We start from the raw sequence: 26,829 nt of genomic DNA, 5'->3' as shown, positions 1-26,829 counted from the left end.
TGGGGTGGCTGGGGCCATTTCTTAAGACAACAATGAAGTTGGTGGCATCGGCTGACTCTTCCTTTCCCGAACCGTCTCTCTGGAGGATGGTGATGCTGTCTGACAGCATTGTCCCCACAGCCGAACGTCTTTCACAATTGTAGTCAGTCTTCCCCGCCACTGCTTTATCAACTAAGTGTGCCTAACAGTTTAAATTCTTGGCTATCATTTCAACAATCTGCACAGCACCTTCTCCAGGGACAGATTCCATCTCAAGAAATCATTTTCTTTGCTGATCTACAAGAAACGGCATCTCACGTGTTCAGGTTTTCTCAGGAGATTGCAGCCGTTCAATCCCATCTTCAGGCGCTAGCCCTCTTGAGATTCCCACCCATCCACAGTTACTGACTCCGCCGAAACCCGGAATCCCTCAAGGTCCTCCCTCAGGACTGGAATAAACTTCTTCCAAACTCGAATTTAGGCTGATATTCTGGGCCTCTTCCCATGAATCACATATGTTCTTGATGGCATCTAGTAAATCTTGCCAGAACATTTTCAATTTACTCCGCCCAGATCCATCACAGGAATCATTATCTAGGGCAGCTATGGCCTTATGAAATGTATTTTTTGAGACTTGAAACTCAAAATGACTCCTTGCTCCATTGGCTGCAGAATGGATGTTTTGTCAGCAGGCAAGGAAACCACAATCTGATTGTGCATCTTCCTCAGAGATGCTGGGTGATCCGGTACATTGTCAGCAGTAATACTTTGAAAGGAATAGTGTGTTCGGAGCACTAGGTCTCCACGGTGGGCTTGAAATGCTCGGTAAACCATGCTGTAAACAGATACACTGCCATCTAGGCTTTGCTCCATTTAGAGAGCACAGGGAGAGTAGAATTAGCACAATTCTTAAGGGCCCTGGGATTTTCAGAATGGTACCTGAGTGCCGGCTTAAACTTAGAGGCTCATGGGACTTTAACAAGAGGGCCAGCCTGTCCTTTGAAGCTTTCAAGCCAGGCATTGACTTCTCTTTTCCAGCTACAGAAGTCCTAGATGATATCTTCTTCTAAGACTGTCGTATCTACGTTGAAAAGCTGTTGCTTAGTGTAGCCCCCTTCGTTAATATCTCAGCTCCATCTTCCGGAGAGCTCGCTGCAGCTTCTACATCAGCACTTGCTGCCTCACCTTGCACTTGTATGTCGTGGAGGTGCCTTCCTTCCTTAAACCTCATGAACCAACGCCTTCAGACTTCTCTTCCGCAGCTTTCCCACCTGACCCAGCCTTCATAGAGCTGAAGACAGCTAGGGTCTTGCTCTGGGTTAGGCTTTGGCTTAAGGGAATGTTGGGGGTGACGTGGTCCTCTATCCAGACCACTAGAACTTTGTCCATATCAGCAGTATGGCTGTTTCCCTTTTTTTAAAAACAATTTTTAAAATGTTTATTTTTGAGAGCGAGCGAGCCTGAGTGGGGGGGGGGGGGGGCAGAGAAAGCTGGAGACACAGAATCCAAAGCAGACTCCAGGCTGTGAGCTGTCAGCACAGAGCCCAAGGTGGGGCTCGAACTCACGAATCCCAAGATCATGACGTGAGTCGAAGGCGGATGCTTGACTGAGCCACCCAGGGGCACCAGCTGTTTCACTTTCTTATCACTTAGGTGTGCATCGGAATAGCACTTATAATTTCCTTCAGGAGCTTGTCCTCTTGGCTGTTTGGTGCAAGAGGCTGAGCTTTTGGGCCATCTTAGTTTCCAAAATGGCTTCCTTGCTAAGCTTAACCATTTCTAGCTTTTGACGTAAAGTGAGAGACATGGGGTTCTTCCTTTCAGTTGGACGCTTAGGCCAGTTAATGACCCTATAGTGGCCTCTAACTTCAGTATCATTGTGTCTTGGGGACTAGGAAGGCCCCAGGAGAGGGAGACGGCTGATTGGTGAAGCAGAACACACACAACGTTAAGTTCGCTGAGGTGGGTGTGGTTAGTGGCTCCCTAAAACTATTAGAGATCATTAAAACAAATGCAATGACAAAGTTTGATTGCAAACCAAGTTTGCAAATACTGCAAAGATTACCAGAACGTGACACACAGACACAAAGCGAGTAAATGGTGTTGGAAAAATGGGACAGAAAGGCTTCTTCAATGCAGAGTTGTCAAAAACCTCGAATTTGTAAAACCTATAGTAAGAGGTGTGTCTATACTGGTGAGATGAGAACACTCGAAAAATCGGGCACGCACTGTGGATGTCTCAGGGGAATGAATTTAAGACTATGGCCCCTCTTTTTTTAAACTGTTACCGTCGCTGTACTGTTTTAACACAGTTCCCTGCTGATTAATTTGTTTCCCAAAAACCCGAGAGAAGCCTGAGGGCATCAGTGATGCATACAGGCTGGCAGTTCTATGTTGGACTTTCCAGCACTTGAGTGACTTCTGCTAACTGTAAATCCAAAATTGTTATCACCTAGTAGATCCTATAGCCCTGGGGCCTCAACCCAATTCACTCAGACCCCTGCTTATGCTGCAGTTGGAAAACGTTGGGTGTAGGAAGATAATCTTGGTTTTATTTGAAAAGGAGCAGTGCTTTGGGATGAGACTACTGAATTCTCTTCCACCTAGGTAGGGAAGGAGAGCACAGAGGCCAGAGGCCCCTGGCCTCCATGCAGAGGGCAGGAACCAGAAGCTGTTCCCCCATCAAGCCTTTGTGCCTCCGCATTTCTATTGCTACCCTTTCTCTTTATAAAAAGATGACAGAAGCAATTATGGGTTGAATAGCTTCTCTCCAAAATTCCTATGTGGAAGTCCTAACGGCCAGAACCACAGAATGTGGCTCTATCTGGAGGCAAGGGGTCTTTACAGAGCTCAAGACCTTAAAAGAAGGTCACTAGGGGGAGCCCTAGTGACCTAATATGATGGATGTCTTTACCAAAAGGGGAAGCTTGGACACTGAGACTGACACACACAGAGGGAAGCCCACGTGAAGACACGGAGAAGACAGCCAAGGTGAGGGGCCTGGAACAGATTCTTGCCCCACGGCCCTCAGAAGGAAACAACACCCCCGGCCCCTCTGACTTCTGGCCTCCAGAACTGGGAGATGATAAATTTCCTTGTTGGTAGTACTTTGTTACAGCAGCCCTCTAATCCAGTATGGTAGCCATTCCTGGGATTTAGAAAGTTTTCTTTTTTAAGTGAAAAATCTGTAAGATACTCAAGGCCATCCCTTACTGGGGGTTACTTCGAGAAGTACAGCCACCTAGGAGTTGAGAGGCTGCAAGGGGTGGCTTGTCAAAGATTCAAAGTGAAGAAAAGGATCTTTCGACCTTGTATTTGTCGATCCTCTGTTAAAGTTGCTGCTGAAAACAGTATAAAGGGCATTTTCTATGCTGAATCCCCAAACCGCTGCAAGGCCTTTCCAAGAGACCTCGGAAGAATTGGCCTTGACAGCCGAGGAGGTCAAGCTTGGACCCCGGGGAAGATGAGCCCCTCCTGTGGTGCACCTGCTCCTCACACGGACTGCAGAGCAACCTGAAAGGTGGCAGGTGTGGGGCCCGTCCGAGGCAGCTGCCTTTGTCAGCTGGAGGACGTGACCCCGCTGGCCGTGCACACACGGCACGGAGGGTCTGCGAGAAAGTCCACAGCGTGGACAGAGCCCAGTGAATGGCAGGCACACTTGCTCTTAGGATTCAAGGACTTTTGTCACTCCTTGCGCCCCGTGGTCACAGGTGCCTTTCCACCACTAGGTGGCAGCAGGGCTTGCTGCAAGAGGAAAACAGTCCCAGGCTGGGTTCCTGGGAGTGTGGTAGGAGTCCCCTGGGGGTCACCTTAGCTTTGCTTTCTGGTCCACAAGAAGGGGACCCAGAGACAAGGCTCCATGAAGACATCGGCAGAGATTAGTGCTGCACAGCAAAGAATGCCAAGGACCCCTCGGGGCCACCAGAAGCTGGAGGAAGGGAGGAAGCATCCCCTCCTAGAGCTTTCCCATGGAGCATAACCCTGCTGATACCTTGATCTTGGACTTCTGGCCTCCACAACTGAGAGATGATACATTTCTGTTGCAGCCCCCCAGATACGGGTACTGGGTTTTAGGGCAGCCCTAGGAAGCTAACACTGGTAGAGACAAACCAAAGGAAGCAGAGCCCTCAGAACCCCACTCCTCAGTCCTCCTCATACCGTTCGCCACACTCAGGGACTGCTTATTTATTTTTTATTCAGTGCATAATGCATACACCTTCTCCGCCCTACCAAATGTGCCGCCTTCCTCTTCAGATCCCATAAGGGCGAAATGGTTGGAATAAGGACAGCCCTGTTCACTCCGTCCATGGATAGGTTGTAATTTGTTTCTTTAAACCCATCTGTTCCTAGTGTGGGTTCATTTGGAGTTTGTTCCTGCAGGCTCCATGCCTGGCGGCTTCCAAGGTCACACCATTGGAGGCTGTTCCCTTTGCCCAAGAGTTGGAAAGGCTGGGGAGAGTAGCAAACATTGGCTCCCCCTGACACGGCAGAACATGGAAACTGAAATCCCAGAGAGAAGCGTTAGGGAGATTCTAGAGGGAGTGGGGAGGTGGAGAGAAGCCAGTGCCAGGAGGCAAAGATGGAAAAATGATGGGGTGACCCTCGGGGTGCCCCGGATGCAGGTGCCTCAGCAGAGCTGACCTCAAGGCAGAAATCAAGCGGGCCAGTGAGGCCAGGAGGCACTACAAAGCTAGGACCCAACAGAAAGGAAAAAACGAAACAAAACTCTGCTACCCTCCCTGCAGCCTGTCATTCAATTGCTAATTATGGGTGTAATTTAACTGAAAAGCCAGAATGCCTGGGTGACTACCAATGCCCTTAGCTAATCCTTAAACAGTAGTTTAACAGTTTTTTTTAATATATATATATATATATATATATAAACCACAATCCTATGGGAGTCCTCCTATCCCAGACCAATGGGTTGCCTCGTTAATTTGAAAACTGTGTCAGTATGGGAATCGCTCACAGTTGCCATAGGTCTAGGAGCTGGGAATCCATTTTGTCCGTTCTTCTGCACGTCTTACAAGTATGATTTGGTCAATGACGTAAGGGGGCCAAGCATTTCTGGGAATAAACAAAGGGAGCTACTTTGCTCTTGCTGAAATCTCTCCATTTCTTCCCAATGTGGTCATATGGCAGAAGGAAACTGCATTCTGGTTAAATGCCTTACAAGCCCAGGGCACTGCCTTCCTCCTCATCCTCCATCTACCAAGATCCCAAGCAGCCTCTTTGGCAGATGGGGATTCTAGCTCTCTGCTGAGAAGCAATAGAATTGCCCCCGTTTCAAATAAACACCCTTGCGGCAGCCAGTCTGGCTCAAATGGGAGTGATTAAAGGGACCTGATACTCCGCATACAAGTCTTTAAGCTCAATGCCAGTGAGGCGAAATCCACAAATGCTGTTTCTCTTGCCAGAAAGTTCCAGTGGATTTTCTAAGACCCCCGTGACCTAATTTAAAGTGTTTTTCTTCTTTTTTTTTTTTTTTGGTCAGGCTTTTCTGATACATAATGCTACGATAAGCTGTTAATTCAATCATTTTCACTTCTCTGCCACTCTTCGTCCTGTGATCAAAGAGTATTATTAGCCACCCTAAAGACACATTAAATAATCAAGAAATAATCAAGCTGTCCAACAGCTGCACATCAGAGCATTAATCTCCAATCCAGGCAAGGCTAAGAAATGGCTTAACTGTTTCTTCTCCTCTGCCCACAGCTATTTTTACACCTCAAACAGCCATCTTGCAGAGACACCTCTCTGGATGAAAGCACATATTATTGAGAGGATGTTAATAGGGAAAGTGTGAAAAAGAAAAGAGTAGAACCTGGAGACTAAAAAGAAGAACGTCATTGTTTAGTGGCATCTTTCAAACTTCTGTGTTCTTAAAGCAATCCCATGATCCCCCACGGACCCATCCCTGCTCAGCTAGTCAGACCCGTAACATTTTTCAGCAGCGTTTGGTTGGTTGTTCCCCTTCTCCTTAAATTGCATTCTACATCAAAGATGCTGCCTTAGGATGTGAAATAACCACTACGGGGACAGCGTCAGTGCCTTAGAATATTTGAGACTATTCAAAAAGTGGAATCTAGTTCTATTATGAAGACGGCATGATTGCCCATTTTCAATCAACAGAGCCTGTTCATCGCTGTTGTATTCTTTTAAATACCCTCATCTGTGCCATCAACTCAAAATTCAATGGCAGGCGCATCTTTGGTCACTGCATAAAACCCTCGTGAAAAACAACTCCCTTGACTTGAATATTTGCAAATGAAGCAGAGAGCCTGGAACTCTTTGGAGTGAAGGTGAATGGTCTTTTTCAAAGGAACGCAGGATAGGGGAAACACGGAACCTGAACCCAATGCTTTAGTGAGGGTGATGGGACAATTAGCTGCCTTTCCAGGTAAACTATGCTTTCAATTTCATGTCAGATCACAGCGGAAAGCAGGATAGCTGGCTGAACTGACAAGTGTATAATATGGGTGGATCCTTAAAAGGAATTTCATAGGTTACCTGGTGTGCATACGTGATGTGGTTTTAAAACCTATCTATTTTTAAAGGGTTCTACACAGTATTATATATTAATAGACAAATAATAGCACCAGGGGATTAGGTTGTATCTATCTGTAGAGAAACACTGTATCCTAAAGGAGGAGAAGCATAAGAGAAACCTCCCTATGTCTGGTTAAACGCTGAAAACAATGTCACCACCAAAGCCTCCAAATGCCCTTCAAGTAAGGATGCCTTTGATTAAGAGGATTCTAATGAGGTCCAGAGGAAGACGAAAAAAGGTCTTCTCTTCTCCTGTTTATCTCTTCCATTCACTCTTTCAGAGTGTGGAGGCAAACTGCAAAGGGTGGCCCAGGAGCTGTATCCTTTCGGAACTGAAAGGGCATGCGAAATAAAAAATAAAAACCTCCAGCGTGAAAACACAACCTGGAATTTACAAATTAATGGTGCAGCGCTTTCTAGATGCATTGCCAAAAAATTTAAGTTTAAATACCGTGAAGGTTCAGGGTAGAGAAGGTGATGAGACAGCAACATTCGGAGAAACCAGTGCTGTGACTCTGGCAAAACCTCCTTTACCACAACTCCATGTAATTTGGAGGAAGTCATGGCAGGCCAGAGCTGGTAAGTTAATGATCCATCTTATAGATGAAAAAACTGAGGCCCTAATAAAAGAGTGGTCAATTCAAAGTCCACGATTGGTGAGAGGCAGAGATAGGCACAGAACCCAGGTGCCTATTTCTGAGTCATTCCTTTATGTCCCATGTGGTTCTGCAGGAACGGAAGGGGCTAACTGAAAGGATTAGGACAGTGGGTGGGAGACCATTTCTGGGGATCCATCAGATCTTTGTAAATAATAATCAGAGTTCTGCCTTTTCCTTCCCATGCCCTCTGGTGGGCACACAGGGTCGTATGAAGACGTGCCCGATCACAACAGACTGAGGCGGAAACAACACGAGAATCCAGCCTCTTCTATTAAACCAGAAGTTAGGGATTTTAAAGATGTAAAATACTGCTGCTCTTCTCATTTGTTTGTTCTGGAAAATCATTATTTTGATTGAAATTTACTTAAGTGAACACCAACGGTGTGACTGAAGGAAGTGAGGGGCTTTGGGGCAGACTCCCCCCAGTGGGGTCCTTGAATCCCAGCACTTAATCAGTTACTCTTTGGTTGCATAACTTGGGGCAAACTGATGATCTTTCTGTACAACGGAGCTCCATTTGCTTCGTGGGTTGTGGGGATTAAGTGGCTTAAGACCAAGTATTTAGGACATTGCCAGGCTTGTAGGAAACACTGAAAAATGTTAAAGGGCTTATGGTTAGTAGCTACAAAATAGGATTAGGCTAGAGCAGCTTTTCTCCAAGCTTGGTGAGAACTTCTACTGCCTCGGCTGCCCGAGTCCTCTCACTTCCTGTGCTGCTGAACCACAAGGGACCCTGTGCGGGGAAGGCTGGGCAGATGACCACAGCCACCCGGTAACTATCACCACTGTCTCTTTCAGTTCTCAACTCCCAGATCCCTTGAGTTCTAAGTGCTGCTCAAGTGTTTTCAATACAACCAACCATTAATATCGTGGCTTTTCCCTGTGGCTTCTTGAGGCAAGCATTATCCTTTAGTGAAATGTTGTGCTTGTCAGTGTCCAAGAAAGGCCCAGAAGCAGCACAGTAAAATCGGACACTGGTAAAAGTACATAAGCAGGTTCCTTATAAATGAAACTGTTAATACCAGGGAGGAACAGCTGAAATGACTAAGGAGACAAGCTTTCTACCAAACGAATAAGGGTAACAGATAAGGGACTGGCGTCAGCGGGGCCATTTAACCACCTTGTGATCTTACATTGCACGCAGCAGTATCCCATGCCCCCAGTTGGTGCAAATCTGGTTTGTCGAAGAAACACACAAGGAGCACAAACTCTTAGCACATGAAGATGAGATTTCACTTCCTCTTTCATTGTAGACTTCCCAACTTCGACTTCTGGATAAAACCAAACTTGCCCTGGGACCAAAAAATTACTATAAACCTTTTTTTTTGTTTTTCCTATTTAATTCCCTATCTTCTTGGTGGTAGAGAGGAACCAGCTCTTCTGTAAGGATTTCACAATACATCATAGCTTATTTTAAAAAGTGGGGCGGTGTGGGAGGAGTGTTGCCCAGTGGAAAAAAATTCTATTAGTGCCACAATCAGGATATTCAGAGGCCCTTTCCCAATGGTTGTTGTGGGGAGAGGGCTTCGAGGTCAAGGAAAGCTTATCTGAGAGGGAGATGTCTGAGCTGAGACTGAAGGAAGCAAGGGAGCTAGCATGGCACAACAAATTATGTCCAGACAGTAATAGCAAGTGCAAAGGTCCTGAGGCAGAGACATGCTTGGTTACGGGAGGAACACCAAGGCCAGTGTGGTTGGAATGGTATCAGCAAGAAAGAGGCAGGGAAAGGAGGTCAGAGACGCAGGGTGGATCAGACCATGCAGGGCCTTGAGGACTGTGGATCTTACTCTGGGAGGGGAGGGAAGACACTGGAGGCCTCTGGGATAATGAGTATAGCATTCTCGGTGACTGATGTCCTCCAGAGTATACTTGAGGGGACTACAGGGCTAGGCTGGGGCATATGGACAAGTGTAAAATGGTGGTGTGGGGGTGTTCCTACGCTGGTTCCCAACGTGGAGCTTGCACACACATGCGTGGAAAATCTGAAATCAACGCTTGGCCTGTTTCATGGGATTTTTGTGCAGGTGTACAAGGATGTGGGGAACGCGTGTGGGATGTACTTCGTAGGGTAAACGCCCCTTCTCCTCTTTTACACTTGAGTCCATCGTGTATCTTTCCAGCCCTCATCTAATAATTCAGTTAAGCCACTGCAGACAACTTGGCAGGCACTAAAGGGTGTTCACACACGGGATCACTCCTCATCCTGTAAGCAGCCTCGGGAGGCGGGCGTTATTTCTTTCCCTCCTTTGGCAAATAAGGACACACAGAGAGGTTCCTGTCCAGATCGCGCAGCCGGTTGGTGACAACTGAGGGAGAGAGCCAAGATTCTTGAGTGCTGACTTTCCCCCACAACCCTGTTCTGTGCCTCTTAAGCTACCAATTTCCCAAGGCAGTGGTCCAGAATTCGAGAAGATTTACACACAAGAGGATACACATTTGAGTTCAAGAAGGCCTGACTTTGTTGAGAATAACGTGGAGAAGCCACACCCTGCCTCATGAGCAGGGGACTTGTTCTCTGGTTACATACGTTGATTTTGCGTCTCACCCTACCTATTCTTTTGTGTGATGTTCTACGCGAACTGTGGGAGAACATGGCTTGTGGAAAGACACGCCGTTTGCAGAAGTGACGGGGTGCCGCTGTTTGTTTAAAACCCAAGCATGCCTGTTCTTGTGTCGGCTGAGGCCTGGGTCCGTCCGTCAACCAGAAGGGAAGGGAAAGAAAGGAAAATTACTTACTAAATAGACATCCAGCACAGAGGCATTATCATCCTGCATTTCCAGAGCATTGGACTCCGAAGTCAAGTAGATGGTCCCCTCTTCCAAGGTAAATGTTGAACTGGAAGGTAACCCTTTACTGGAAAAACAAAGAAGAACGATGAGCAAGTGGCCTCCGGAGCAAAATCCACGGATACTTGCAAAGTTGTGGCTAAAGAAGCCGAGTTTGGGAAAGCCTTTCGGGATAAAAAAAAAAATGATTTTGGGAGTTCAAAGGAAATAAGGTCCTGCCCGGAGACAGGCTCACTTGAGTTTAAGGAATTTGGTGGTGCCAGCAGATTTTTCTGTCTACTTTCCTCCATGAGATGCTTTACATTTCTGAGAAGTGATTTGTGGGTCCCCAGCCTCGGGAGGGTGGAGAGCTATAATCCAGAGGCACACGGGTCAGCTCTGACTTTGAGAAATTGGTTCCCACTGCCTACATTTTCCACTTGGAGTATTCATGCTCTGGTAGTTGATAAAGATAACCTTGTGCACCATCCGTAGTGACCATGTCTCTCTACTGTTCTCTTTTCCTTTGAGGTGGGGAAGGTCCAGTTGTAACCATGGTTCTCAAACTTAAGTGTGCATCAGAATCCCCTGATGGGGAGGGTTGGTTAGAACCCAGTTTCCTAGGCCCTATACCCCCAGATTTGATGAAGTTGATCTGACACAGAGCCCATCAGTTTGCATTTTTTAAATTGTTTATTTATTTGAGGCAGAGACCGTGCGTGCAGGGGAGGGGGAGAGAGAGAATCCCAAGCAGGCTCCACAGCACCGACAGTGCAGAGCCTGATGCAGGGCTCGAACTCCCCAAACCGCAAGATCATGACCTGAGCTGAAACCAAGAGTGGGACACTTAACTGAGCCACCCAGGCGGCCCATCTGTTTGCATTTCTAATAAGCTCCAAGGTGAGGCTCATGCTGTTGTCCAAGGCCTACACTCTGCCTAATGATGACTGACGCAGGCACCGAGCACTGGTGAAAACAGCCTACGTGTGCCTTTGGTAACAGGAAGGACAAGAGACGCAAAGGAAGGCGGCCAGACAGACGTACTCGTGAGTGAGGTACGAGGGAAAACCACCTTGTTTTGTCATGATGGGAGAGCCACTGGCACCTGTTGAAGTAATCAGCCCACTTTGATGGTAGTGACACTGGGAATCGAGCTAGGAGCTCAGGAATGCGCAAGTTAGATCTTTAAACTGGGAATTTTCCACGGGAAGGTTTTGCAAGAACACAGCGTGGCCAACAGCAGTGGAGGAGAGGACGATGGGGGCGCGGTGAGCTGTGGCAAGGGGCTGGCCATCGCCAGGTGGAACCCACCTGCCAGGGGACGAGAGCAGGAGTGTGGGAGACTGCTCCCTCTCACCTGCCCCGTGACCAGGTCCCGCCACCCTGCAGGGCCCCGCTCCTAGCTCACTGCTTCTGAAAACTCTAGTCCAAAGCCATCCTCTGAGTTTTTTGTCGGAGCCTCCCAGCTCAACAGGAGACTGACAGGACCTTCTAATCCTCTGCCCGTCCCTCCTCTGGGAATGACACATCATTTTCTTTCCGTGCATGTTTACCCATCAGTGGAAGCTATGTCACATAGTTAGAAATCCTGACCTTTTCAGTACTGGAAAAAAAAAAAAAGGATCACTAGAATTGTATGAGTCTTAATAAATCAGGTTCATTTGCATTTTTTCTGATCATAAAAGATACTGAAACAATAACTGTAAAAATACTACGAAAGTAGTGAGAAGGGCACGGGAGTCTCCTGTGGGCCTTTCATTTGGTGATGCGGGGGAACGTGAAAACGAAGGGGTAAAAGCCACCGCACTCTGCCTGGACAGGTTTTCTCTTACATTCTGGACACTGTAGGAAAAAAAAGTCCTCTTTGTTTGCAAAAACCCTACAGTGTGGGACACGCAGTTTGTCCCGAAGGACGTGAAAGAACAGGGTGAGGGTGACCTCTCTCCATGGAGCTGTTGACTTCATAAACCTTTAATGTTTATTTCTGAGAGAGGGGGGGGGGGCAGTGTGTGAGTGGGGGAGGGGCAGAGAGAGAGAGGGAGACACAGCATCCGAAGCAGGCTCCAGGCTCCGAGCTGTCAGCACAGAGCCCCATGTGGGGCTCGGACTCATGAACTGTGAGACCCTGACCTGAGCTGAAGTTGGTCACTCAACCGACTGAGCCACCCAGGCGCCCCATTCTGTAAACCTTTAGAGATTTCTTGGTTTGGTAAACTGTCAGCCTTCAAAGGAAGCTGCTTTGAGAAGCACTGTGCAGCCGTGAATACTGCTCAACTTATTTTTTGCACCAAAAGGATGCAGTGATGGGTTTTAAATGACGTTTGCTTTTCACTCACAAAAGACCAATTATCTACTTAAACATCAAACCAAGAAACAAGGTGGTCAGAGAACATATGAGTGTGGTATGACTTTTGATTTTTATCCCTATTTTGGGGGTTCATAATTTATTTTTATGTAATTAAAAAGTCTCTAATGGCTTCTGGGGAATTTTATGAACACAGAATTTATTTGGTGAAGTTCAAAGCTCAGTTTTCCCCTTCTTGTCTGAGTTTTTAGTTGTGATATTTAAGAGTATAACCAAGAAGATTCTGGAAGTGATTTTTTCACTTCCAGAGGCTCTGTGGAGGCTCTGGAAAGCTCTGGAGGCTCTGTGCCTAAAGTGGGGCTTGAACTCTTGATCAAGAGTTGCATGTTCTATGGACTGAACCAGCCAGGTGCCCCTGGAAGTGATTTTTCTTAAAATTTTTAAATTTTTTTAATGGCAATAGATGTAGCATAAAATATAGCTAAAAGTCATGTTCCTTTTTCTCCCATCCTTTTGTGATCCAGTCACTCCCCTGGAAGTAAACTTACATATTTTTCAATCTAACATTTATCTTCTATTTTTGGTAACTATGAGTAAGCTACCAGCATGCTTGAGAAAAATAGGGTATCCTGTGGGATTTGACAGGTACATGTATCAATTATTTTACCTAAAATACACTGTTAGATTATAGAAAACAAGAAATACCAGATTCCCTCTATTATTATCTGATCAAATTTGATAAAATCAAACAGATACCAAAAAAAAAAAAAAAAACCCCACTCTATTTGTACTGTTTCTCACACATACTAGGATTCTTTCCTATCCCAACAGAATATTCTGAGCATCATTATATTTGGGGGATGAAAATGAGACTCATAGGGACTTAAATCCAGGTTACGTAAGGACCTCTTAAAACAATAAAAAGGCAAATCTCCCAGTTGAAAAACGAGTAAAGGATCTGAATAGACACTTATCCAGAGAAGATATACAAATGGCCAATAAGCCAATGAAAAGATGCTCAACATCATCGCTCATTAGGGGAATGCAAAGAACAACTAAACCAAGATACCACCTTCACACCCACGAGGATGGCTATAAAAAAAGATGCTAACAAGAGCCGGAGAGGATGTGAGGACACGGGAGCCCTCCTCCACTGCTGACGAGGTTGTACAAAGGTGCAGCTGCTTTGGAAAAAAGGGTGGGGGGGTCCTGAAAACCAACCGACCCAGGAATCCCACGCCTAGACAAACAGCCAAGACAAATGAAAACATACGTCCACACCGAACCCTGTACACGAATGCCCCCAGGACGCAGGCTTCAGAATAGCCCCGAAGTGTTCATAACCCAAATGTCCACCAGTTGATGAACGGGTAAATAAGTCCTACAATGGAATGTCATTCAGCAGAAGAATAACAAAGGACGGATGTGTGCGACAACATGGGGGAATGTTGAGAACCTTATGCTAAATGGAAGAAACTGGTCCTAAAGGACCACATACTGTATGATTTCACTTAATGTGAACTGTAGAGAACAGGCGAATCTAGAAGAGACAGAAGGCAGAGGAGTGGTTGCCGGGGGTGGGGGTGAGGTGGGGGGAGAACAGGGAATGACTACTATTGGGTGGGAGTTTTCTTTAAGTTTATTTTTATCTATTTTGAGAGAGCATGCTTGGTGACACCCATGTGTGAGGGTCTACAGGTGGGGGAGGGGCGGGGAAAGAGGGGGAGAGAGAATCCCAAGCAGGCTCCACGCTGTCAGCAGACTTGGGGTTCGATCTCACAAGCTGTGAGATCAGGATCTGAGCCGGAATCAAGAGTCGGATGCTTGCGGTGCCCGGGTGACTCAGTCGATTCAGTGCCAGACTTGATTTCAGCTCAGGTCATGACCTCACGGTTCATGAGATCGAGCCCTGCACTGGGTTTTGCGCTGACAGTGCAAAGCCTGCTTGGGATTTTCTTTCCCTTTCTCTCTGCCCTCCCCCACTTGCCCAAGTGTGTTCTCTCTCAAAATAAATGAATAAACAAACAAACAAGAAAAAAGAGCTGGGGGCACTTGGGTGGCTCAGTTGGTTGAGCAACCAACTTCAGCTCAGGTCACGAACGCACAGTTTGTGAGTTCGAGCCCCGTGTCGGGCTCTGTGCTGACAGCTGGGAGCCTGGAGCCTGCTCCGGATTCTGTCTCCCTCGCTCTCTGCCCCTCCCCCACTCAACACTCTGTCTCTCTCTCAAAAATAAACATTAAAAAGTGAAAAACATGGGGCGCCTGGGTGGCACAGTCGGTTAAGCGTCCGACTTCAGCCAGGTCACGATCTCACGGTCCGTGAGTTCGAGCCCCGCGTCGGGCTCTGGGCTGATGGCTCAGAGCCTGGAGCCTGTTTCCGATTCTGTGTCTCCCTCTCTCTCTGCCCCTCCCCCGTTCATGTTCTGTCTCTCTCTGTCCCAAAAATAAATAAACGTTTAAAAAAAAAAAAAGTGAAAAACACAGTTACCATATGATCCATCAATCCCATTTCTGAGTATATACCCCCCAAAAAACTGAAAACGGAGTCTCCTATATTTGTTCACCCCGTGTTACGGGCTAAACATTGGGTCTCCGCTGACCGCCCTCCACCCACACCCCCACCCCACCCCCGTTCATATCCTGACCTCCAGTACTTCACAATGTGTCTATAGATAAAGTCTTTAAAGAGGTAATTAAGGGTAATGAGATCATTGGGAAAGGCTCTAATCCAATATGACTGGTGCCCTTAAGAGATGTGTATGTGCACAAAAGACACGTATAAAAGACCATGTGAAGACACGCGAGGGACCTCAGAAGAAACCAAACTTGCTGCCATCTTGATCTTGGACTTCTTGTCCCCAGAGGTATAAGAAAATACATTTCTGGTGTTTAAGCTACCTAGTCAATGCTGCGTTGTTAAGGCAGCCCTAGTGAACAAATACACCCTTGTTCACAGCGGCCAACAGGCAGAAGCAAATCAAATGTCCACCGATGGAGGAAACAGATAAACAAAATGTGATACATACGCACAAGGTGGAATTATTCAGCCTTGCAAAGGAAGTGAATTCTGACATGTGAATGGGTGAATCTGTAGAACATGGAACCAAGTGAAATGAGCCAGGCATTAAAATACAGATATTGTATCAATCTACTTACATGAGGCATCTAGAGTAATTCAACTCACAGAGGTAGAAAGGTGGTTGCCAGGGGCTGGGGGAATGGGGAGTCACTTCATGGGGACATTCAGTTCTGCAAGATGAAAAGAGTTCTGGACGGGTGCCTGGGTGGTTCAGGAGGCTGAGCGTCTGACTTCGACTCAGGTCATGATCTCACAATCCGTGAGTTTGAGCCCCACGTCGGGCTCTGTGCCGACAGCTCAGAGCCTGGAGTCTGCTTTGGATTCTGTCTCCCTCTCTCTCTGCTCCTCCCCCCATTTGCACTCTGTGTGTGTGTCTCTCTCTCTTTCAAAAATAAATAAACATTAAAAAAATTAAATGATGAAGATGGGAAATTTTATGGTAAATGCACATAATTAACAAGTTATTTAAACTTCCAACATTTCAATTTAAAAAATGACATAAGGACTCTGTAAGACACAGCTCTATGTCAATCATCAGGCATTGATACACTTAAGTCCCATTAAATGCACTCAAAATAATCTGACATTAATACATCTTGGCACGGAGCTACATGACCAATCCACTAATCTTTGTATTTGCTATCCTCCTTATTCAGTACATACTGAGTGAGATCCGAGCACAGAACTGACATGTTACCTCCCTAAAACTATTACGTCAGGTACTAACTACCGCCTGAGAAAAGGGGAGAATGCATTTTAGGAAAACAGATACCTGAGCTGGTAACGCAGCACAGGCAGACTGGGAACTTTGGAACGAGACGGTTTTGAATTCTGGCTCATGTGTGTGGTTGTGGGTGATACTGGGTAACTTTTTTAACCTCTCTGGAACTCTGGAACTAGAAGCTCCAGTTTCCCATATATAAAATGAGAACAATATCAAACATGCAAGGTTGTCGGAGGGATTAGCCTCCTGCATGTACCACACAAACACCCTTTTATGCGCGCTGTGGTCTAGGGGCCAGGAGGGAGCAGAGATGAAAATCAACGTCTCTGCCTCATGGAATTTACATAGTATCGAGGAAGGCAAATACTTCAAGCACAGAAAAGAGATACAAGGGAGGGAGGGGCGTAGACCATCTGTACACAGCAAACTCTCCCTGCTCTTCCAGTGGAGTTTTAAGGCTCTCAGGCATGAGTTGGACACTAGGGGACACATGTATGTCCCCTCTACTCCATGGGACACTATCCTGCCCTCTGTAGTATCCCACTGAAGTGCCTATTCCTGGGCCGGGACAGGTACCCCCACTCCCTGACAGCTCTCTCTAATGATCACAGGCTAACTGCCCCACTCATTTCTTGGCTTCTCTAACAACTTTTATTTTTTTCTTTAAAAACATTTTTTTTAACATTTATTTATTTTTGAGACAGAGAGAGACAGAGCATGAATGGGGGAGGGTCAGAGAGAGAGAAGGAGACACAGAATCCGAAACAGGCTCCAGGCTCCGAGCTGTCATCACAGAGCCCGACGAGGGGCTTGACCTCACAGACCTCACAGATCTCACAGACCGCGAGATCATGACCCGAGCCGAAGTCGGACGCCTAACCGACTGAGCCACCCAGGCGCCCCTCTTTTATTTTTTTCAAAAACACTTTTAATGTTTATTTCTGAGACAGAGAGAGAGTGAGCGTGCAAATGGGGAGGGGCAGAGAGAAGGGGAGAGAAAGAATCCCAAGCATTCTCCATGCTGTCAGCACAGAGTCGGACGTAGGGCTTGATGTCACAGACCATGAGAACAAGACCTGAGCTGAAGTCGAGAGTCCGACGCTTAACCGACTGAGCCACCCAGGCGCCCCTTGTCTAACCCTTTTTAAAGGTGGGAGAGGGGTAGTCAGCTACCACTTGCACAACTGGTTTTGGGCCACTTGCTTTTCAAGCCCTGCAGGTTTGTTTTGGGCTTCAGTTGAAGCTGATAATAAAAACAATTCATCTTAACATTCTGTTTTTAGCCAAGAGATTAATAAAGGTCAGAGACACCATTGAAGATAAAGCTGTATCTTTGCTAATCAAGAAGCGCTTCACATGGAATACAAAGTTATTTGTGCCATAGAACCTTTCCACTGTATCCTTGAATGTGCATGCGAATGTCTATTGCTACTTCAAAAAATTAATGAAATGTAATTATTAAAATAGGGAGGGGAGCCTGGGTGGCTCAGTAGGGTAAGCGTCTGGCTTTGGCTCAGATCATGATCTCACAGTTTGTGGGTTCGAGTCCCATGTTGGGCTCTGTGCTGACAGCTCGGAGCCTGGAGCCTGCTTGGGATTCTGGGTCTCCCTTTCTTTCTGCCCCTCCCCTGCTCACACTCTGTTTCTCTCTCTCTCAAAAATAAATAAACGTTAAAAAAAATTTTTTTTAAATAGGGATATAATACAAGAATAAACCATCCAACTGAGCCACCTGGACCCACTGCCTGCAGCCATTTCCTCCGTCCTTGGAGATGCCTTGAGGAGTAAAGGTAAGATTAGTTCTAAAGAGAATTTTCCCTTAAATGCCTGAGCCACTGGCCAATTTCATGTTTGTTTCTCTACCATTCGGACATCAGGGGACATTCTTGCTCCTTAGCCCTGTTTTCTTACTGCACTGTAGATTTCCTGGGCATTAGAAATTGGAATCAATTTCTAATTTAAGAGATTTCCAAAGCCCTTTTTTGGGGTCACTGTAAGTGAGAGCATGTCTCTTGGGAGCAATGCCCTGAAAGCCCAGTGGTTGTGGGAGAGGACCTGCCATTCCTTAGCCTCCAGCTCCGGAAGATCCATTTCTAGAAGCGATGTTACGTGGCTGGGTTGAAGAGTCTGGCTGCCTGCCTGGGTTCTGCACCATCAACTTTTGCCACAGTTCCCTCAGTTCAGACTGAGGGCTAATTGAGACTAATTTGCAACAAGGCGTCCAGGAAACTGTTAATCTCCCCAGTTCTGTTCTTCCCTTGTAAAACCAAAGGAACTGCCAATACTCTGCAGCTGCTCAGGGCTCAGCGCTCTGCACACGTTGCAAACTTGTCATAGGGAAGCTGTTTGGGAGGGGGCATTTCACCCCCTGCAGGGGCGGGGGGGGGGGGGCGGCGCGGAGAGACAGACATTAATGGTTTTCTGATGTCACACAATGTTACGAGCAACATTACTTTGGCTTCATTGGAGAGCACCAGCCAGCCTGCCCTGCTGAAAACAGTCATCGATGATTTTATAGCCTGGAACACTCTGATTTCTGTTTGCAGACCTAATGAGTGTTTTATGGCTAATTCTCAAGGGGGCATTTGCTCAGGGGGCACATGGTATGATCCAGTTTTTTTCTTTAAACATTGACCTCTCAGGAGCGCCTGGCTGGCTCAGTTAAGTGTGTGATTTCAGCTCATGTCATGATATCATGGTTCGCGGGGTCGAGCCCTGCACTGGGCTCCACGCTGACAGCCAGGAGCCTGCTTGGGATTCTCTGTCTCCCTCTCTCTCTGCCCCTCCCTTGCTCATGCTCTCTCCAAATAAACTAAAAAAATAAAATAAAGTTACCCTCTCAGTGCCTTTATCTTCTCATCTTCTTTTATCAAAGTAACAAAAATATATCGCATGATACAAATGACATAAGATGAAAATACTTTCCTGTCCTGACCCCCAACCTACCCCCTTCCTTGGTGGGGGGCAGCTCCTTGAGTGATTTCACTTTTTAAAAACGTTTATTTTTTATTTATTTTTAATGTTTATTTATTTTTCACAGAGACAGAGCATGAGCGGGGGAAGGGCACAGAGAGAAGGAGACAGAATCGGAAGCAGGCTCCAGGCTCCTAGCTGTCAGCACAGAGCCCCACGCGGGGCTTGTCAACTGCGAGATCATGACCTGAGCCAAAACCAAAAGGCGGAAGCTTAACTGACTGAGCCACTTAGGTGCCACTTAGGTGGAGATTTTAGTGTTCTTTCTCTCGTGGTTTTATTTAAGCCATTTTCTTTTGGAAACATCTCAGCACTGAAGAGAGGGGCAAGAAATTAAAGTAGCTGGGCAATGGTATTGTCTTTTTTTTCCCCCTCCATATTTAGCCACTTTTTCCACTTAACATGGCAGAAATAACTGCCCCCAGTGATTTCTCTTTTTAGCATTTCTGGTGGTTCTCAACCCTCAATAGGAAGGACATACACCTTCCTACATGGCACTTCCTCCCAATATCTATTTATATTTAGTATGTAACTGTGAATGATACACTTAATAACCTTTTAAAATTCCATTAAGCATATGCCATGTATCTTTAACTTCTCATATTATTTCATCTTTGTTCCTGCCCTCCTCTCTCACTTTGTATCAGACACCCTTAACAAATTTTTTCTCTCTACTTTGTCATGTCTGTTAATGTTTCTATTCTATCTTGTAGCTATAACCACAGTTTTCCTGCTTTGTCCATGGATTGATTCTAAAATAAGAAAACTGATATGCAGAATTTATATTATCAGGGCTATGGAAATATTGTTCATGCCTGGCCAACAGTCAGTGTTCTGTTTCCCCGCTCTGGATTCAAAACCACGCTTGCTGGGCTGTGTAAAGAAAAATATTTGCAACCACAAGGTTAAATGGAGTTATCTTTGACAAAGCAGGAAAGAGTATCCAATGGAAAAAAGACAGTCTCTGTAACAAATGGTGCTGGGAGAACTGGACAGCAACACGCAGAATGAAACTAGACCACTTTCTTACACCATACACAAAAATAAACTCAAAACAGATGAAGGACCTGAATGTGAGACAGGAAAGCATCAAAACCCTAGAGGAGAAAGCAGGAAAAAACCTCTCTGACCTCAGCCACAGCAATTTCTTACTTGACACGTCTCCAAAGGCAAGGGCATTAAAAGCAAAAATGAACTACTGGGACCTCATGGAGATAAAATGCTTCTGCACTGCAAAGGAAACAATCAACAAAACTAAAAGGCAACCGATGGAATGGGAAAAGATATTTGCAAATGACTTATCGGACAAAGGGCTAGTATCCAAAATCTATAAAGACCTCACCAAACTCCACACTGAAAAACAAGTTATCCAGTGAAGAAATGGGCAGAAGACATGAATAGACACTTTTCCAAAGAAGACATCCAGATGGCCAACAGGCATATGAAAAGACGCTCAACGTCACTCCTCATCAGGGAAATACAAGTCAAAACCACACTGAGATATCACCTCACGCCGGTCAGAGTGGCTACAGTGAACAAATCAGGAGACTGTAGATGCTGGCGAGGATGTGAAGAAACGGGAACCCTCTTGCACTGTTGGTGGGAATGCACACTGGTGCAGCCACTCTGGAAAACAGTGTGGAGGTTCCTCAAAAAATTAAAAATAGATATACCCTGCCACCCAGCAATAACACTGCTAGGAATTTACCCAAGAGATACAAGAGTGCTGATGCATAGCGGCACTTGTACCCCAATGTTTATAGCAGCACTTTCAACAATAGCCAAATTATGGAAAGAGCCTAAATATCCATCAACTGATGAATGGACAAAGAAGATGTTTATACATACAATGGAATACTAGTTAGCAATGAGAAAGAATGAAATCCTACTATTTGCAATAATGTGGATGGAACTGGAGGGTATTATACTAAGTGAAATAAGTCAGAGAAAGACAGATACCATATGTTTTCACTCATATGTGGATCTTGAGAAATGTAACAGACGATCATGGGGGAGAGGGAGGGGGAAAAAGTTACAGAGAAGGAGGGAGGCAAACCATAAGAGACTCTTAAGGACTGAGAACAAACCAAGGGTAGATGAGTGGGGGTGAGGGGGGGGGGTGTTGAGGAGAGGGGAAAGGCATTGATGGGCAGGGAGGAGGCCACTTGTTGGGATCAGCACTGGAAATGAATTTGACAATAAATTATATTAGAAAAAATGGAGACATCTTTTTAGTTTTGCTTAGATTCACCATGTTTTAGGCTGCTTCACCTTGGGGGGTGTTTTTGCCCTTTAGAAATGGACTCCCTGCTATGGGGATTAAACCCAGAGAGAGAGTATGGACTGAGCTGGTGGAGGCGCAGATACTGGCCCTGCTCCTGGGATCATTAGTTACTGGTCTGGGCAAGTCCTGACACTGAGCCCGGACTTCCTCGTGTATATCGGGAGTGACAGGCCCCGCCCCCCTCATGGGGTCATCCAGGGGACCAGGTCAGAGGGTCATGCTCTTCCGTCCAAAGGCAAAGCAGCAGCACCTTGAGTTTCACCTCTCAAACTGCACCTGTTCCGTGGTGGGGGTGGGGCTTGGACGCGACCTGCCTGCACAGATTTATTGTAACATTTTGTAAAGAATCCCTTTCTGCTCTTTTGAGTTTAGCGGCCAGAACGTTAACTGATGAGAAAAGCGGACAGGAAAGATCTCCCTGTAGAGAAAACCCACAAGGGCAGTCATGTCTCACTTACAGGCTGCAAATACTTGTTCGGGCCTAGGGAGGGATGCCGTGTAGGGGCACACACTTCCGATGCGATGCGATGATCAAGCCAACACCCCCCCCCCCCCGCCCCTCTCTGAAAAGCTCCCCTCTCGGCGCTATGGTTGGTGGGGGGGGCTGAGGCAGCCATGGGGTCGGGAACTCTGAACGATGGGCCCTGCTTGCAGCCCGGGTAAAGTCAGCCTGCAGGTGCCAGGGCGGCGTGCCTCCTCCAGGCTGAGCTCCTGGACTGAGCATGCAGGCGGGTCTGCGAAACTCCCCGGGGTGGCCCCTGACACGTGGGAAGCCCTCGGCCACGGTCAGGGCATCTCGAATGCTTCAGCCACCCAGCTCCCAAACCACGCAGGGGGCCTCCAGAGAGATCTGCTGCTCCCTCTCTGCCTTTTCTGCGGGCCAGCCACGCGCCACGGTGCTCTCCCACTTCTGCTACTTTTAGACGCGGAGGCCGCGTGTTCCCGGGGTGGGGGGCGGTTGGAGCGCGGTCACTGTCTGGGGAATCCACTGAGGGCTGCCCTGTGGGGCTCCTGCTCTGGGTGAACCTGCCTCTCCTCACAGAGGTGAGCGCCCGAGGTGCCAAGCCTGCGGCAGACGCAGCACCGAGGGCGGCACTTTGACCCCGCAGGTGAAGAGACAAGTGAATGAGGGGCCACCAGGTCTCGGAGTTCGGAGTTCGGGAAACAGGAATCTGTGCGGCTGCTCCCGGTTCTAAGAGCTGGGGGCAGCTGAGTGCCCCTCCCCAACCACCCCGCCCCCAGCAGCCGAGAAACACAGGAAAGAATGGGGAGCATGGGGTGGGGAGGGGTTAGAGGAAGAAACCTCTTCCAGAAAGGAACCCTCCTCCAAGTTCAGGGACCTCTCCCACCACGTATTTCTAGGAAATTTCTTTTTCTTCCCATATGCCTTTAAGCTGGCCTTGGTCACTGACCGCGAGGTCGATAACTGTGATTATTTCATTTAATGCATTATTTCATTTAATCGGTCAAGATAACCCTGTTAGGCTGGGTCTCCTCCTATTTGTAACGTGAGTATTCGGGCGAAGTCCTCGAACCACAGTTAATAAATGGTGGCCCCTGGATTCCACCCAGGCCTGATGACTGGAGCCACGCCCTACACGTATTGCCTCCAAATAGCCAACTACTGCAGAGAAACAGGCGTTTGCTGTGCTTCTAAGATATTCAGCTTCTGCGTGAAATCAAAGGAGAATGTCTCCATGACCGTGGGCGTCCTGACTGGGAAGGGGCGGGAGGGAACTTTCTAGTGTGAAGGGAATGTTCTTTATCTTGATCTGGGTGATGGTCACCTGCGTGTATACATCTGTCAAAATTTGTGGAACGACACACTTGAGGCTTGTGCATTTTACCATATACAAATTATATTCCAATAATGAACCGTCAGCATGAAAACCATGTCTGCTTTTCTACTCCAAAACTAAGGCATTCCTCCAAAAGTAGACTGAGTGCCTACTTTGTTCCAGGGACTGTGCTAAAAGCAAAACAGAAGTCAGTAAATAGTTTATACATGCCTGGGTCAATGACTTAAGTCTTTGAAAAAAATAGGAAAAAATATATAATGATTGCTAAAAAAAAAAAAAGCAAGTAAGTACATATATCGTCATTATAAAATATAAAAAAACCCAAAACCCAAAATTAAAAACCTTGACAATCAAAGAAATTTCTCCTGGGCTTTACAATGAATCATTTCTGTTCTCTTGGAAAAACATGTTTTCTGTTCAATCTGGCAGACGTTAGTATCAGAATTAATTTCCTTCCCAGAGCGCTTATGCATGGAGTTGAGAGATAATCTATTTAAGTAGGTCCCAGAGGTAAAGCTTAGGGGGATAAAACAAATTCTAATATGAGCAGTCCATGAAAACACCCCCAGGTAAGTGGCAGGCACTGAAAAGAGGTGATTGTGCTCTAGCTTCAGCAAAGCACCACAAAGGCACCAGGAATTTGAGACCTTTTATATCCCAGGGGGCCCATGGCCGCCATGGCTGGGAGAAGCAATATGGGACGTGGAAGAATGACCCAGAACAGGAGGCAGGGTAGCTGAGTTCTTGGTACTCACAAGTTGTGTGTGCTGTGAGGACACAAAGGAGCTAAGGAGTGAGGAGACCCACTTAATATACCGGGGCTCCCGTTTCCTCCTCTGTAAACATCAGGACTTTGAACTTGATGAGGTCCTTCCAGCTTCGGAAAGCTTGGATTCTAAGCCTGGTTGGCCATCTCTCAACTTCCCCAGAAACCAAAGCTTGAGATCAGAGTAGCATATCAGAAAGTCTGAAATCAGGATGCTGAAACGGAGGTGCCTTTTGCTCTCTAAGGTGCTGGAGGTGCCTTTTGCTGTCAGTTTCAGAGACACTGAACAGGAAGAAATTCATTCCCAACATCAGCGCAATATACTGCACCTCAGTGATGTAGCTAACTCCTACTACAGATGATGTCAGGCAGCCAGATATTCTGCTCTCTCTTTACACTTACTTGCTACAAGGATTGGAAAAAAGAATCCAGAAAAGCAAAGTTTCATTCAGAGAGATGGTGTCACGGGTTGAATTGTGTCCCTTAAAATTCCTATGTTGAAGTCCTGGCCTCCTGGACCTCAAAATGTGACTTTATTTGAAAACAGGGTCATGGCACATATAACGAAGACAAGTTTACACTAGAGTAGGGCGGGGTCTAATGCAGTCTAACTGATGTCTGCGCAGGCACACGGGGAGACCACCCTGAGAGCCCGAAGAACAGACCGGGGTGCTGCTTCTGTAAGCCAAGGAATGCCAAAGCCTGCAGACCACCAGGGGACAAGATGGAGCAGATTCTCCCGCAGAGGCTCTGGAAGGAAACAACACTACCAACATGTCATGTCGGGCATCCGGTCTCCAGAACCTTGAGACAATACATTGCCGTGGAAGCCACCGGAGCGTGTGGCACTTGGTTGTAGCATTCCTAGAGACCCCATACAGGGGTATAAACGTTTCCAGGAAAACCTTGCCTTGGCAAATAGGCTGGCTCACTAAAACTCACTCTCCCTTCCCTTCCCCCTTAACACCAGCAACCTTAACCTTCAGGAAGTTAATATTTTGGGGGATCTGAGAAAAGTACCATTCCTCTTCTCTACTGGCCATTATGTTTTCTAGCTTTAAAAAGAAAGGACCTACCCTCAGTAAAATCCAACAAGCATTTGTTGAGCCTTTATTATTTACCAGAAATCTTTAGGTAATATTTGTGCCTTAGCTTTTAGAGTTTACTCAGGCCTTCTGTACACCAATGGGCTAAAAATGCAGAGGGCTGAAATGGCTACCCTCAGCAGAAACGTGGCCTTATTTGGTCAGCATCCAAATTACTATCAAGTCTGCAGAAGCTGCTGGAAAAAATAATATGAGAACAGATGATAAGGCAGCTTTGCTTTCAAAGACGTGTATTGTAACCAGAACCGTTCAGGGCTATCGGAAAACCATACGCAGAATTGATTTTCAGCATGGCTGCTGGCTTCAGGGATGTTCGGAATGACAAGTTTTCTCGTGTGTGGCTAGGCCGGGGCCAGACTAATTATAAGCTCTGATTTGAATGACTGGGAAATGCCGCATAAACTACCCGTGTCTGCTGGATAGGGCAACACCCTGTCCTGAGTCATTAGAAACATAAGCAGTTTAGGGGCAGGGGAATCAAAAGTGCTCCAGTGGGCAGAGAAAGGGGGGTACCTGGCTGCGAAGATTTGGGAGGTGTTCAGCATTGGCATCTCTAAAAGGAACAACTTGGACTTATTTTCCTTTCCTCTCTTTTTTTTTTTTTAATGTTTATTTGTTTCTGAAAGACAGAGAGAGACAGAGCCCAAGCAGGGGTGGGGCAGAGAGAGAGGGGGACACAGAATCCGAAGCAGGCTCCAGGCTCGGAGATGTCAGCCCAGAGCCCGACGCGGGGCTCGAACTCACGAACTGCGAGATCGTGACCCGAGCTGAAGTCAGATGTTCAACCGACTCAGCCACCCAGGTGCCCCTTATTTTCATTTTCAAATCATGACTCAGCCTTAATCTCAGGCAGTGACTCCTCGTCCCAAGACCCTTCCTATAATATAAGGAACAAAACTAAGCGCTTTATTTTTAAAACAAAAAATTTTTTAATGTTTTTATTTATTCTTGAGACAGAGAGAGACAGAGCATGAGCAGGGGAGGGGCAGAGAGAGAGGAAGACACAGAATGTGAAGCAGGCTCCAGGCTCTGAGCTATCAGCAGAGAGCCCAACACAGGGCTTGAACTCACGGACTGTGAGATCATGACCTGAGCTGAAGTCGGACGCCTAACTGACTGAGCCACCCAGGCACCCCTAAGTGCTTTATTTTTTTTAATTTTTGCTTATTTTTGAAAGAGAGAGCGCGCACGAGTAGGGAGGGACCGAGAGAGGGAGACAGAATCCGAAGGAGGCTCCAGGCTCTGAGCTGTCAGCACAGAGCCCGATGCGGGGCTTGAACTCATGAACTGTGAGATCATGACCTGAGCCGAAGTCGGACACTCAACCAACTGAGCCACCCGGGCACCCCAAAACTAAGTGATTTAAAAACAAAGTCAATTTACCCACTTAAATAGCGGTCCTCAAACTTTAATACACATTAGAATCACCCACAGGCCCAGGGAGTGATGTTTTAAACAACCTGTTTCTGAAGCAGGTGATTACACCTCAAGAAATACTGCCTTACAGACAATGAAACAAAACAACGGCATGATCTCACTTCTAGGTGGAGTCTCAAAAAGTCAGCTGTGTAGAAACACAGAGTACATCGGGGGCTGCCAAGAGCAAGGGGATGGGACGTGCTGGCCAAAGACCGCAAAGTCGCAGTTCTGTGGGATGAGGAAGTCTAGAGGTGTAGATGTAACATGCTGACCACAGCTTATACAACTGTATTATATACTGGCCATTTGCTGAGAGTGGATTTCAGGTGCTCCCGTGACAGACACACAGACACACACACGACACACGCACACGGTGGTACAATCTTCCAGCTCTAGGAGAAAGAAGTCCTGAGGATATCAC

The 26,829-nt window shown here is 46.7% G+C and overlaps 1 protein-coding gene across 2 annotated transcripts in view; it reads right to left on the bottom strand.

Moving 5' to 3' along the window:
* PIP5K1B (phosphatidylinositol-4-phosphate 5-kinase type 1 beta) overlaps window positions 1–26,829 on the bottom strand; it is a 318,684-nt gene that overhangs the window by 16,464 nt on the left and 275,391 nt on the right. For both annotated transcript variants that reach the window (XM_043566259.1, XM_043566257.1), the window contains exon 13: window positions 9,924–10,041. In XM_043566259.1, coding sequence (XP_043422194.1) covers window positions 9,924–10,041 — 118 coding nt within the window. The remainder of the gene's footprint in view (window positions 1–9,923; window positions 10,042–26,829) is intronic.

Source organism: Prionailurus bengalensis, chromosome D4, assembly GCF_016509475.1.
Source record: "Prionailurus bengalensis isolate Pbe53 chromosome D4, Fcat_Pben_1.1_paternal_pri, whole genome shotgun sequence".
NCBI classification, from domain to species: domain Eukaryota; kingdom Metazoa; phylum Chordata; class Mammalia; order Carnivora; family Felidae; genus Prionailurus; species Prionailurus bengalensis.
Note: the sequence above shows the minus strand (reverse complement) of the source record. Positions and strands in the feature narration are given on the sequence as shown.